Source organism: Cucurbita maxima, unplaced genomic scaffold (assembly GCF_002738345.1).
Source record: "Cucurbita maxima cultivar Rimu unplaced genomic scaffold, Cmax_1.0 Cma_Scf00002, whole genome shotgun sequence".
NCBI classification, from domain to species: Eukaryota; Viridiplantae; Streptophyta; class Magnoliopsida; order Cucurbitales; family Cucurbitaceae; genus Cucurbita; species Cucurbita maxima.
In genome coordinates, this window is record NW_019272018.1 from 4,265,177 (window position 1) to 4,277,861 (window position 12,685).

General features: G+C 37.7%; 4 protein-coding genes across 12 annotated transcripts in view; 3 read left to right on the top strand and 1 right to left on the bottom strand.

Annotated features, from left to right (window-relative positions):
* The first annotated feature begins 159 nt into the window (after positions 1–159).
* Positions 160–2,665, top strand: LOC111465242 (peroxiredoxin-2-like). The gene is made up of 3 exons (XM_023109596.1): positions 160–445; positions 596–675; positions 2,106–2,665. Exons 1-3 carry the CDS (start codon positions 291–293, stop codon positions 2,357–2,359), a joined length of 489 nt encoding a protein of 162 aa, XP_022965364.1. The 5' UTR covers positions 160–290; the 3' UTR covers positions 2,360–2,665.
* A 409-nt stretch (positions 2,666–3,074) lies between these two features.
* On the top strand, positions 3,075–5,216 carry LOC111498552 (rac-like GTP-binding protein ARAC7). Its single transcript, XM_023149851.1, has 8 exons — positions 3,075–3,708; positions 3,803–3,890; positions 3,997–4,106; positions 4,193–4,256; positions 4,338–4,402; positions 4,485–4,550; positions 4,706–4,812; positions 4,933–5,216. Exons 1-8 carry the CDS (start codon positions 3,610–3,612, stop codon positions 4,964–4,966), a joined length of 633 nt encoding a protein of 210 aa, XP_023005619.1. The 5' UTR covers positions 3,075–3,609; the 3' UTR covers positions 4,967–5,216.
* A 73-nt stretch (positions 5,217–5,289) lies between these two features.
* LOC111498538 (probable plastidic glucose transporter 2) lies at positions 5,290–11,483 on the bottom strand. 4 transcript variants are annotated; one of them, XR_002720789.1, is made up of 15 exons: positions 11,144–11,483; positions 10,475–10,599; positions 10,212–10,323; positions 10,023–10,090; positions 9,792–9,924; positions 8,539–8,638; positions 8,317–8,429; positions 8,128–8,221; positions 7,599–7,752; positions 7,301–7,444; positions 7,122–7,195; positions 6,691–6,779; positions 6,055–6,169; positions 5,505–5,763; positions 5,290–5,444 (listed from the first exon to the last, which is right to left on the bottom strand). XR_002720789.1 is itself a non-coding variant. In XM_023149837.1 (14 exons), the coding sequence occupies exons 2-14, from the start codon at positions 10,533–10,535 to the stop codon at positions 5,581–5,583; spliced, it is 1,440 nt and encodes a 479-aa protein (XP_023005605.1). In that variant the 5' UTR covers positions 10,536–10,598; positions 11,102–11,483; the 3' UTR covers positions 5,290–5,580. The 4 variants fall into 4 exon arrangements, 1 of the variants encoding a protein (XP_023005605.1); XR_002720785.1 differs by having other exon boundaries at positions 10,475–10,598; positions 11,102–11,483; XR_002720792.1 differs by lacking the exon at positions 10,475–10,599 and having other exon boundaries at positions 11,102–11,483.
* Positions 11,484–12,224: 741 nt separating this feature from the next.
* The window catches only part of LOC111497489, a 6,208-nt gene continuing 5,747 nt past the window's right edge, over positions 12,225–12,685 (top strand). Inside the window, exon 1 of one of the 6 annotated variants that reach the window (XM_023148341.1) lies at positions 12,225–12,514. In XM_023148341.1, coding sequence (XP_023004109.1) covers positions 12,379–12,514 — 136 coding nt within the window. In that variant the 5' untranslated portion in view covers positions 12,225–12,378. Of the gene's footprint in view, positions 12,575–12,685 lie in introns of all 6 variants that reach the window. The other 5 variants (XM_023148298.1, XM_023148332.1, XM_023148307.1 and 2 more) reach the window with 5 other exon arrangements.

A 12,685-nucleotide genomic window follows, 5' to 3' on the forward strand; every position in this document is an offset into this window, starting at 1 on the left:
TTAGAAATTTGGTTATGATATTTTTTTTAAAATTGAACTGAGACGTTTTCTAATTAATTTATATTTTTGTTGTATTTAAAAACGACGAGTCGCCCGAAATAAGTAAATAAATGAAACGGTCTACATGCAGCGGATTCAATCCACCATCAAATGGCGTTAAATAGAACGCCTGAAGTCCGCCCATTTCCCTGACCTTTGCATTTGTCCGATCATTATAAGTAACCGTCCTCAGTCCCTAACCCTTACATACTCCCAGTTGTTAATTCGCGGTTCATCGGAATCATCGCAAAATGGCTCCGATTGCTGTTGGGGATTCGTTGCCGGAAGGGACAGTGGCCTACTTTGATGAAAACGATCAGCTTCAACAAGCGTCCGTACACTCCCTCGTCGCCGGTAAGAAGGTGGTTCTCTTTGGAGTACCCGGTGCCTTCACTCCCACTTGCAGGTAAAACCCCTGTCCGATTCTCTTTGAGGGAAGAAGGGATAACCCGATCTGTGAGCTTGTGAACACCAATTTCTGTTTGTGTTCTTGATTGATCTATCTGGGTTTTGGCTTTGTGCAACTTTTATGAAGTAATTAGTTGTTTGATTTCAGTACGAAGCATGTGCCGGGCTTTATTGAGAAAAGTGGAGATCTTAAGGCAAAGGGTGTCAATGATATTCTACTTATTAGTGGTATGCCTCTCTAATTTAACTCAACTTCACCTTCTATGAATATTTTTTGTTGTCCTTTCTACTTTTGTTGGGCCCTTAGCTGTTGGTGGATATAGTCACGAATAATAATTGTTTTTCTCTGTAATTAAAATACCACACTTCGAGCGCAATGTCAATGTACGCTTGCTCTCTGTGAATGATGGTCGATTTCATGTTATTCTGGGAATTGCCACCAATTGTTGTATGTGAGCTTTTGCTATTCGTGCTTTTTGTTAGGCACCATGAACCTCTATGATATTGTCGATTTTGAGCTTATGCTCTTGTGGGACTCCTTCTCAACGATCCTCCCCTCGAACAAAGTACACTATATAGCCTCCCTCGAGACCTATGGAGCCCTCGAATAACCTCCCTCCTCCCCCTCAAACAAAGTACACTATATAGCCTCCCTGGAGGCCTATGAAGTCCTCGAGCCTCCCCTTATTGAGGCTCGACTCCTTCACTAAAGCCCTTGAACAAAGTACACCCTTTGTTCGACACTTGAGTCACTTTAACTTCACCTTAGATATTCACAACTTATTTGTTCAGACATTTGAGGATTTAATTAACATGCCTAAGTTAAAAGACATGACTCTAATAGCATGTTAGGAACCATAAACCTCCATAATAGTATGATCTTGTCTGAGCATAAACTCTCCGGGTTTGTTTTTTGTTTCCTCAAAAGGCCTCGTACGATTGTGGAGAAATGAGTTCTAGTATTTTGCTAGTATGATCTTGTTATTTTTCAGACTGGACAAGAATACTTAAAATGAAGAATATGTGCACGAAACTTCTGAGTCTAGTTTACAACTTTACACTGTTTAAGAGTAATAGACTAAGATCTAAAGATAGGCCCAAGAAATGATGAAAAGCAAAGAATGAGATATTGTGTTTGTCCTTATGGATATGCTTGCTCTTTCTCTCCAAATGACTACCCGAGAGTTAGAATTGCATGTTTTCCCTCTTTATTCATGTATTGGCGAAATAATGCATAGGTCTCTTAGGGAGTGAACTCACACTCAATTTGAATTCATTCTCCAGTGAATATGACGTCTCTTTCCTAGTTTTATGAAATTGACTAGTTTCTTATCCTAATAAAAGTTTGAATTTGACCAGTTTTCTCCATATTGACTTGGTATGTATATGCAAATGCTAAACATGGCCTTTCGTGAAAGGTTAAGCCAGAACCAACGAACCAATAATCTAATTAGTCATTGCATGTAATATTATTATATTTTAAAAGGTTGATTAGAGCACCCTAATATAAATTTATTGCGTTTCTTTGGTTTCTGAAAGCATCTTGGTCAATAAGTTCCTTTCGTCAAATATTTTTAAAATCATTTTGCAAATAAACTCCAAATTTCCAATTTTTATTACAAATGGTAGATAACTATAGTTGTTTCTGTTGGATGCAGTCAATGACCCCTTCGTGATGAAGGCCTGGTCCAAGACTTACCCTGAGAACAAGGATGTCAAGTTCCTTGCTGATGGCTCTGCAGCATATACACATGCTCTCGGTCTCGAGCTCGATCTTTCAGAAAAAGGGCTTGGCATCCGGTCCAAGCGGTTCGCTCTCTTAGTTGATAACCTCAAGGTTGTAGTTGCAAATATTGAGTCTGGTGGAGAATTTACCGTCTCCAGTGCTGAGGACATCCTCAAGGCTCTTTGATTGCATCCATCTTTCATTTGTATGCATACTTCTTGCATCCCAGGCCGCTCATTGATCATCGTGACAGTGGGCGACCTTCTATCCAATTGTTGTCTTTTGATGTTGTTAGATGTTTAAGGCTACCCTCATATGAATAATGAAAGATGGTGCTGTTGCTTGTTCCATTTCTCCGAACTTCTGGTTAACCGAAGTGTGTGTTGAACTTGGCTTAGTGTCAGGCTGATGTCGCCCTGTTTCCAGGAAATTGTGGTGATAAAGTAACAACATTTTTAGTTAATCAGACATGCAGGGCAGCTTTTTGATTCAGGCGCAGTTCACTCTCTCTCTCTCTCTTTCTCTAGGGCTTTGCTTAAAATATTGGACCTTGGCATGTGTATCAAATCTTATAGAACTTAATTTTGCACTTAAGCCTTTAATTTATGAACTTTAGAGTAAATCTAATTCATTATACGTTCATAAACAAGAAAAATCATTCTTGGAAATTCTGTAACATCGTTTGAAAAGTCAAATTGTACTGTTTGTCACATCATCAGTATTATCTAAAAAGAAGAGCAACGTATAAATATTATTTTTATCAAATAGAGGATTATTAATAAATTTGTGAGTATTATTGGAAAAACAAAAATACATTTTGATCACCTTTCCAATTGAAATCACTTTTGAAACTACAAATAAAATAAAGGTGGTTTTTTTTAGTACACTTTTATATACTAATAGTGCATACACTGAAAGAGCACTATCTCCCTGTGGTCATAAAAAAAAGTTGAAATTGAAGCCAAACAGGACGATTATTTTCAGTTTTCAGTTCCAGATTTCTGGCTCCTTAATTTGTTCAGAGCATTATAGAATGAAATAAACCATACAAATAATTGAGATTCACGGTGTTCATTTCACCCACTTTTTTGATGGGGAATTAAATATTGTGCAGCTGTTACGTTGGAAGCCAGCCATTCGAGTTGCAGGTCCCATTCATTTGCATTTCAAAAACAATTAATCCGTTTGGATTTGAATATCCCTGCTAGGGTCAAAAAAGCAAGGTCAGTCTTTTGACCATAAGCTCTCTGCTTCATCTCTCTCTCTTCGAGTTTTTAAAAGCAGTTGGCCCTTGAAACTTGGAGAATGGCTTCTGTGACTTACTCACCAAGATACCCACATTCTGGTTTCTCTTCTTCCTCTATGTTTTTTTGACTTTTTTCAAACCCTATTTTGAGCTTTTGGGGTTTTGGTATATTCCTCTGTTAGCCAAAAAAATGAGTGTTTCAAGGTTTGTGAAGTGTGTCACTGTCGGAGATGGAGCTGTTGGGAAGACTTGTATGCTCATCTGTTACACCAGTAACAAGTTCCCCACTGTGAGTTTGTTCATACCCATCTTCCAAAATCCCTCCCTTTCAATTCCATTTCTTCCATTTACGACATAAATTTGCATTTGTTTTGTTTTGACAGGATTATATTCCCACAGTTTTCGACAACTTCAGTGCTAATGTGGCTGTGGATGGGAATATTGTCAACTTGGGATTATGGGACACTGCTGGTAAACTAAATGGGTTTTCCTTTTCCTACCAATGGATTATCTTTCTCTAAGCTTTGAATATGGATTTATTCTACTGGTTTGAAGTGAAAGTGGCTCTGTTTTGAAGGTCAAGAAGATTACAGCAGACTTAGGCCACTGAGTTATAGGGGCGCTGATGTTTTTGTTCTGGCATTCTCGTTAATCAGTCAGGCGAGTTATGAGAATGTTCTTAAGAAGGTAATGGTGTAAAAGTAACCCTTTCGTTTTAATGTTCTGACTGCAATATTTCAAGGATGAACTGAAGTCTTGCTTATGTTCTTTAGTGGATGCCGGAACTTAGACGGTTTGCGCCTAGTGTCCCTATTGTTCTTGTTGGAACAAAGTTGGGTGAGTAAACGACTTCAAACTGGTTTTGACAGTGAGAGTTTCTTTGTCATCTGCTCTTGAGATAATTTTTATTTTCCTTAGATCTTCGCGACAATGGAGCTTATTTTGCGGATCAAATGAGATCAAACACAATAACATATTCTCAGGTACTCTTTTTTTTTTTTTTTTTTGTTCATCTGAGTTGAATCACATTGCTCAGAAGAAACTGATTTAGTTTGTTCTATGCAGGGAGAAGAGCTTAGGAAACAAATTGGTGCTGCTGCATATATTGAATGTAGCTCCAAGACTCAACAGGTAAGATTTCTTTCATGATCAGTGGTGATTATTCATCATGTTCATCCCCTCATTACACATAGAAAGGGCCTACATTTTCACAAGAGGCCAAGAAGTCATCAGTATATGCATTAATAATGGATAGTACCTCAGTACTGAATTGTAATTTTGTTTAGAATGTCAAAGCTGTTTTTGACACTGCAATCAAGGTTGTTCTTCAACCTCCAAGGAGAATTGAGATGACTAGGAAGAGAAGGAGCCGAAGGTCTGGTTGCTCAATTGTGTAAGTACATGTATTATTTCCTCTACTTGTACTTTTCCTGTACGATTTTGGAAGAAAAGATTCCTTGAGATGGCCTATGGTCATTTGTCACATTAAAATATATGTGTTACTTATATGCAGAAGGTGCATTGCGTGTGGTGGATGTGCTGTTTAAACCATGCTAGCTATCAGGACTGAGTGCTGTAGAATCTATGTTTTGTGCCAATCCTATAGCTAGATCTTAATATTACTAGTTTTACGTTATTTTGTGCCGAGAAATAGGCGTCTGCTCAATGTGCAAGCTGACTGACCAAAGAAGTGAAGATAGTTTTGTTCTTCTTTGTTGTGTTTACTGCAAATGTTGTATTTGAAATGGTGTTTTGGTTGTTGCCAATGGAAGCCGCAAACTCCTGCTGTTGTTTTAAAAGAAGAGTACAGAAAACTAAAAATGTCAATCACCTTGCCAAGTTATTCAAAAACTTCAAGATAAGAATTCAGAAGGAAACCATACCGACAGGTTAATAAGAAAGTGAGACAAAATCAAGTTTGGCAATTCTCTGTATTGCCATTTTGTGCTCTCTATTTATACACTCACTTCTGAAAGGCAATACTGCATTACACCCACAGGTAGCATGTTTATTTTAGATGCAAAACTATGTGAATGATTCTAGGCGATTGCTTCAGTTAAACAGATACATTTGGAAACAGGGAACCTACGTAGTATATTCTTTGCAATAATCTTCATGGAATTTGAGGAAGCTAAGAGCCGCATAAACCTGGGCTGATGCATTATTCTTGAGGGAGAAGTGCTATTTCAATTTCTTGAAGTGATTTTCCTTTGGTTTCCACGACATTCCTTTTCACAAATGCAACTGCAATCAAGCAGAACGTAGCAAAACCAGAGTACAGAAACTGTGGCCTCATCTTCTCCAACAAGTGAAGGAAGAGCAATCCTACGAAAAAATTTATCACCTGAAAAGCATCAATGAACCCAGGGTGAGCATGACACTGTACTCCAAATTGAGTTCGAAGGTCGTATTACATTCTCATGTACGGATGAGGTAAATTGTGCAGGAAATTATTACTGGATGGAACCACGATCTTGATAATAATCTGAGTCAGTCTCGAATAATAAAAATCCCACAGGATACCCAGACTATTGAGCCACTACTTATCCAAGCACTTTGAGCCAGAAAAACTGAGCCTCTAAGCTCAACATTCTTACCTAATGGCAAAAGGCAGTAATAAGCTCAACATTCTTACCCAATGCACCGACATGCAGATTGCCATAGCTTTTGCTCTTATCCGACTGGGGAAAATTTCTGGTAAAAGAAGACCTGGAACTGGACCAGCTCCGAGAGCAAACATTAGGACAAACCTGCAAATTTACGTTAACGGGCACTATTACTCGTTGTTCAATAATATGCACTCTCTCTTTTACACATTTCCAACATTTTTATCAGGAATAACCTCTCAAGTCTTGTCAGTGGTGAATGCTCAATAGAGTAAAAACATGAATGATCGTTATTGTAATTCGGAACTCCAATTTTATTTGCCTTCATCGTCATTGATTGAAAAATCAGGCATTAAATCCAGAAAGAGTTGGCAAAACAATAGAAGATAAAAGAAGCCATCGATCTTTACATTTAGAGAATAAAAGTATGCTAATATACTTTATTTTCAATATTTTATGACCAAAAAGAATGATATGATCAATGATTAGAAAGTCTAGAAAAACAATAATCTGTTGTGATCATCAGAGAGTGATAATTTCCAACAAACTTGCCACATATCTCTAGTCAGATCAAAGAGCATGCTTTTTCGGGAGGAGGAGGGGGCTGCATGATGCATGTGGAATCTTTTTTTATGTAAACAATAATATAATATAAATTTACTTACATTAACGTGCCACCGACTGACAAGTATACAGCTCCAGAGTCTGGTGAATGAGAACCTGCTGCGACTACTTGGAGGGCCATAGCTACTGCCTGCGTTAGACACAAGACGACAAGCGAAGTCTTTCTTAAGATAACAGCATCCTTCAATCATGAAAGAAATTCAATTGTTATATACTTGGTGGATGGTATTTTAAGTCTAAATATTCATTGTTTAATCCCTATATTTGCTTCCTATCAAAACCATATCAAATAAGGTGGTTATAAATCCTGGCCTACTAACAGTAACAGTTCTAGATCCTAGTTACCAAAAGCAACCTTGATCAAACAAGCTAAGATATGTTCCTTCCTCGTTCCTAATAATAAACAAGACTTGGTAAGAACATTCAAGATCTATGTCATAGCAACAAGAAAAGATTTGCTTAATTTGGTTACCATCCCAGAAAAGCTCCATAGAAGAAGCAGCTTTCTTCCCAATCGGTCCATCAAAAGCATCGCGATTATGGATCCTGTGAAGTACAAATGGAGAATTTAAAAATAAATAAATAATGCCTAGTAATGAATTCAGAGTATGGAGCTTATATTTACACCAACCACCAAATCATGGAGCAAACCTGCTAAATTTGAAATTCCCACGCAGACATTTGCAAGGTTTGATGGAACTCCCGAGCTTTTAAAAACAGTCGAGGAGAAATAAAATATAGCATTTATACCAGAAAGCTGTTGTAAAGCAAATAGTGTTGATCCAATAAAAACAACTGCAAAAGAATTGCGTAAATAACGAAGAACTACTCCACCCAAATGAAATAGATAATTGATGCAGTAAAGTGCATGGATAGTGGCATTAGAAAAAGGAAAACAGTGAGTAAACAAAAAATAGGACTGAATCAGTATATATACGTATATATTAACCTTGAAAATGGCGGCCAAAGAGCAATTCAGAAAGTTTTACAGAATCTGGTTCATCTCCCCTGTCAAACTTGGACAATTCCGCCAAAGCAGATTTTACATGTGATCCACCAAGAAGCTTCTCAAATTCAGTTTCTGCTTCCTCAGTCCGTCCTTGCTACATTACATAAGATTAGAATTATAAGATTTTCTCATTCAAGAACTCTTATGAAACAGGAATTTATCCCTCGATACAGAACTGCACCCTAGCCATTGCAAGCATTTCAATTTAGCTTCACCACCCCCCACCACCCCAACCCAGAAATACCGAAGGTGCATTTTATTGAGGAGAATGGTGGGGCGAGACAGAGCACTGGAGAACATGCATATGCTTGGACTGAGGAATTATTACGCTGTTCAATTTTAAAAAGAAAACAAAGTTTTCATTGGGAGGATTAAGGAACTATAAAGACTTGTAAAACAGGCAGCCTTTTTTATGTTCATGCAACAAACATATATTTCGATACATCTGAAAGTACGCTCCAGAACAAACCTTATATAGCCAATGTGGACTCTCAGCACAAAATACCATGGCTAGAGCTAGTAATGCAGCTGGAATAGTAGATACCCCAAAACAGACACGCCACCTGAACCAGAAAAGAAGAGCATATTTTGAACTGATAAATAAATGGAAGGTTATGTATTTTCAGGTGGTCTAGAATATTCTATATATTTTCCATACCAGCCTACTGTCTCCTTAGCAGGGATTCCTATTAAGAGGGCTGCCATCAGTCCAAGACATGTAGCAATCTGAATGAAACTGCCATATGTTCCCCTCACAAACGCAGGAGATACCTACTCATGATGTATAAAAAAAAGTGAGGTAGCAAGCCATCATCTCGAATTGAATCCTTTTAAGATGCACGCTAACGCATGTAAAACAGTAATGTCACCATTGCTATACCTCTGTGACATATAGAGACGCAACAGGAGGGCCTAGACCCATTCCAATCCCAACAAACAGTCGCCCCAAAAGCATCCCAGCCAGAGTTTTAGTCATTGCACTGAAATTCAAGTCTTAACTTTTCTCGTGAGAGTGCAATAAAATGAAGAACGAGGAAACAACATGTAGTCAAATGGTTGATAAGAAACTAGACAATTCAGTACAAAAAATCAACAGGGGCATGATGATCTTCAATAAACTTGTATTACTACGAAATTAGAGTAAGAATCATTATGCAGAAACAAAATTGGGAAATTGGAGTTTGGTGGTTTCTTTTGGACTAGCTGACTAGGAAGGAAGAAAATATATTACAGCTTAGAGAAGCAGGTTCTTCGGTCCTGAATGATAATTTCTGTTTGGTTGAAAGAGACTTTTCTCGTAAAAGTGTTGAGGGACAAAATTACCAAAACAAGATCTCTATATGAGAACGTGATGAAAGTGCATCCAAGTCATCTACCACTTTAGCATCAATTAGTCCTAGACATAGAAGGTTAGGCTCTAAAAGGAGGGCAATCAAGCTTCTCTAGTTCACATTAATGAAAGGCTGAAAACAAATGAAAACGTAATGCTCTAGCTGCCATGCAGTGATGTGACAAAGGGGTTCATCGAAACTTTTGAATTACCACTTAGGCCACCAGTCAATTAACATAATTAAGTCAGCCAAGGCCCCCTTTCTCTGTTGGTTTTTGTTAGACAAACAAAAGAACACCATACTTATAACCAGGGCCAAACTTTGCCCCACCATATACATTCAACCACCCTCCTACACCTGCATGTCTCAACTGGTATTACTTTTCCCAACACCTAGCCATAGTGTCACCAAAGAATTAAAAAAGTGCATTCATGAATGTTCTATACTGAACTGTAGAAAGTTAAAATTGCGGGAGTTTAAAAACCTATGCACAGAAAACACCAGCTGACAAATGCCAGGAATATCAAATATTCGGTATCATCAGTAGCAACAGACAAATGACCTATAGAATTCACATCATAACTCATAACAGAACCATGGCAGTGATTGTTGTAATAGAGGTACAAGTCAAATTCAACTAAAAGACAACATCAGAAACCTACAGCTCCAGTGTACCACATAAGCATACCAGGTTGTATAATACACAGGAACAATGTCAGGATTGCCAAGTAAAAACATGAAGATGTAGCAAACTTCATAGTAGAACTTGGCTATAATTGCCTTTAATGGGAGAAAATGTCACCTCATTGCAGCACCAGCAATCATTGGCAAAGCACTCAGTTGGAAAGCCATGCGACGTCCTACTCCATCAGCTACCCAACCACTTAATAGAGACCCAACTAAGGCACCTCCCAGGCATGTACTGACAACCAAACCTTCATCAGACATTTAAGGGTAAGGCACGTTAGAGCATTGAATGAACTCAATCAAAGAACTCGAATAAAACACAAACAAGATATTTGCAGCATAACACCTTCTGCCAATGTATTCCCATTGAAACCAAGATCCGCAGAAATTACTTCCATTGGCTCATTTACTACTCTGCAGAAAACAGATAGCAAGATACAATCAGTGTTTACTTGTGAACGAACAAGTATGAACAGCTTCGCCAAACATAGACACCGAGAGAAAGAGATAGAGCTAAATCAGTATAAGAACTAACCCCAGGTGGTAGCCAAATAGAAATGAAGTTATGGTAGCTACTAGAACGTGGGGTAAAGAAAGCCTCCATGAAGGGTTCGAGACTTCAAAATCCTTACCACCCTGCAAAAGACCTGAAAGAACAAACCCAAATAACGTCAACTATCATGTCTTTGCCATCGTTTAAAAGGTTCATTGATTCTCATGTCTATTACACCCCGTAAACAGAAAGCACAAACAAAATTCATGGGTTTCGTAGCTACAGACTGCCTAATAAAGGATTACCTGAATTATCCTCCATGTCAATTAGACTGGAGTTATATTTAAACGAAAATCGCTTGTACATTGAGAAATCTTCGCGTTTTCAATCCCACGTACCAAACCGCCAGAAATCCTCGCCAGAAGTTCCCTAACATGGATAGTGTTGAGATGATATTTTGCTTCATATCATAATCCAAATATTTAAACGCCATTCTTAACCCAGCATCTTCCAGTATCGAGTTAATGCTGAAGCTCTTCAATTAACACGAGCTTAAGATTCCATCACATCGGCATCAGGGTTTATCAAGTTGATTTCACATTTTACAGAAACATGCATTAATGCTGAGGTGCTTCAGTTAATATAAGCTTGAAATTCCATTACATTAGCATCAAGGATTATCAAGTCGATTTCACATTTCATAGAAACATGCTTTCATTAGGCAATCAACTCCAAGTTCTCATAAATAATCGACTACTAAACAGAACTTAAATTTTGTTGATCTAAAGCCAAATCTAGTCATCATCAAGCTATAAACTATTAATTTGCAGCAAGACGCACATCTCTCCCGAACCATAAAACTGAACACGCAATCTCACGTCAGAAGAAAAGAAATTATATCAAACAAAACAAAGAAGAAGAAGAAGAGTTACCAAATAAAAGAGAAGTGGTGGAAGTCGATTATAATCTCACCAAAAAAAATCGTCGAATCAAAACATCATGAACTTGAAAGCGCTTGAAATGCACTCAAATGGATGAAGGGATCAGAAAACAGATCTAAAGGCAGAAACGCGCGAACTTCTTTTTAGCCGTTCGAGAACCTTGTAGAAGCGGCTGTAATTTTCGCAACACGAAAACGAACAAACACGCAAATAGAAAGAGACGCGCCGATTGCAGAAAAATATATGAACACTGTTGGTGGAGGCTTAAATTTTACACTGAAAGACGACGATTGATTATCACGCCAACAAAAACAGAGTAACTTTTTGTCGCAGTTTTACAGAGTTCTCCCTCCAGCTACTCGACAAATTATTGAATGATGCCGCGCCTTATACAATTTATGTCTTAAATTCCTTTTATTTTGCTTTCTTATATAATGGTACGTTCCTAAATTAATAAAAATATTTTCAATTTTTTTAAAAAAAATAATAATACTCTCAAATTTTAAAAAATACCAAAATTATAAAGTTATAAGAATTTTTATTTATTCAGCATTTTCAAAAATTAAATAATTAATTTTCTTTTCTTTTTTTATATATAGCATTCAATTACAATTATTAATTTGGTTAATGGAAACAGTGAAAATTCATTGTATTATGGGAGGCGAAATCAGCGGTGGTGCACCACGTGTCGGGGTACAACAAAAATGCGGTGATCCGAATTGGGCTACGTTAATTTATGGTACGGTTCACGTGTCGACCTCTAACGCTGTCGTTTTTTTATCATTTTCTGGTGCCGTCATAAGATCTCGGGGATGTGTTGTAGAGAGAGGTTGACACGTGTATCCAAGATCACAGATCATAACCTTCCAATTTTGGGATTTATAGACCTATTACGGGCTAAATTAATAGAATTATATACAATTTAAATTGTTATCTTATAATAAGTTAAAAGGGGCAAATACATTTTTAGCCTTAAAAAGGTTTGAGTTTAAAATGTCCATTGGACTTATAAAGTTCCAAATAAGACGTTTTACTTCACGAGGTTTAAATAATAGATATAATTACTGTGATTGAATCAACTACCCTTTTAGTAATTGTGACACGTTTTACGGAATTTCACGTGCTGAATTCCTCATAACTAGAATTTAGGGTTTACAAATGTACTCCCCGCCTTTTTCAACGATTTATCGGCGTTCAGACTTTAGACGGACCGGTTTCGTGGCTGCTCTTTGAAGCAGGCAGAAGAATCAGGAAAACAAGGCGAGAGGATGGGTTCGAGGGATAAAGACTCTACGACTAACCACCAGCCGTTATTGAGCAGCCTGGTAGTACGGCCATCGAATAGTGACGGAGTCGGTGCAACCAGTGGCGGCCGCGTTGGTCGTGGAAGCGATTACGAGGCCGGTGAGGTTCCTCGTGACCCTCCACAATATTCTCGATTGGATCGATATTCAGCTGATTTGGGTTCGTTACTTCTGTACACCTTCGTTTTCGAACACTTCTCGAGCTACAATTGGATGAATAGGCGCATTGCTTTTTTTTTTTTTTTTTTTTTTTTTTAATTTTTTTTTTTTT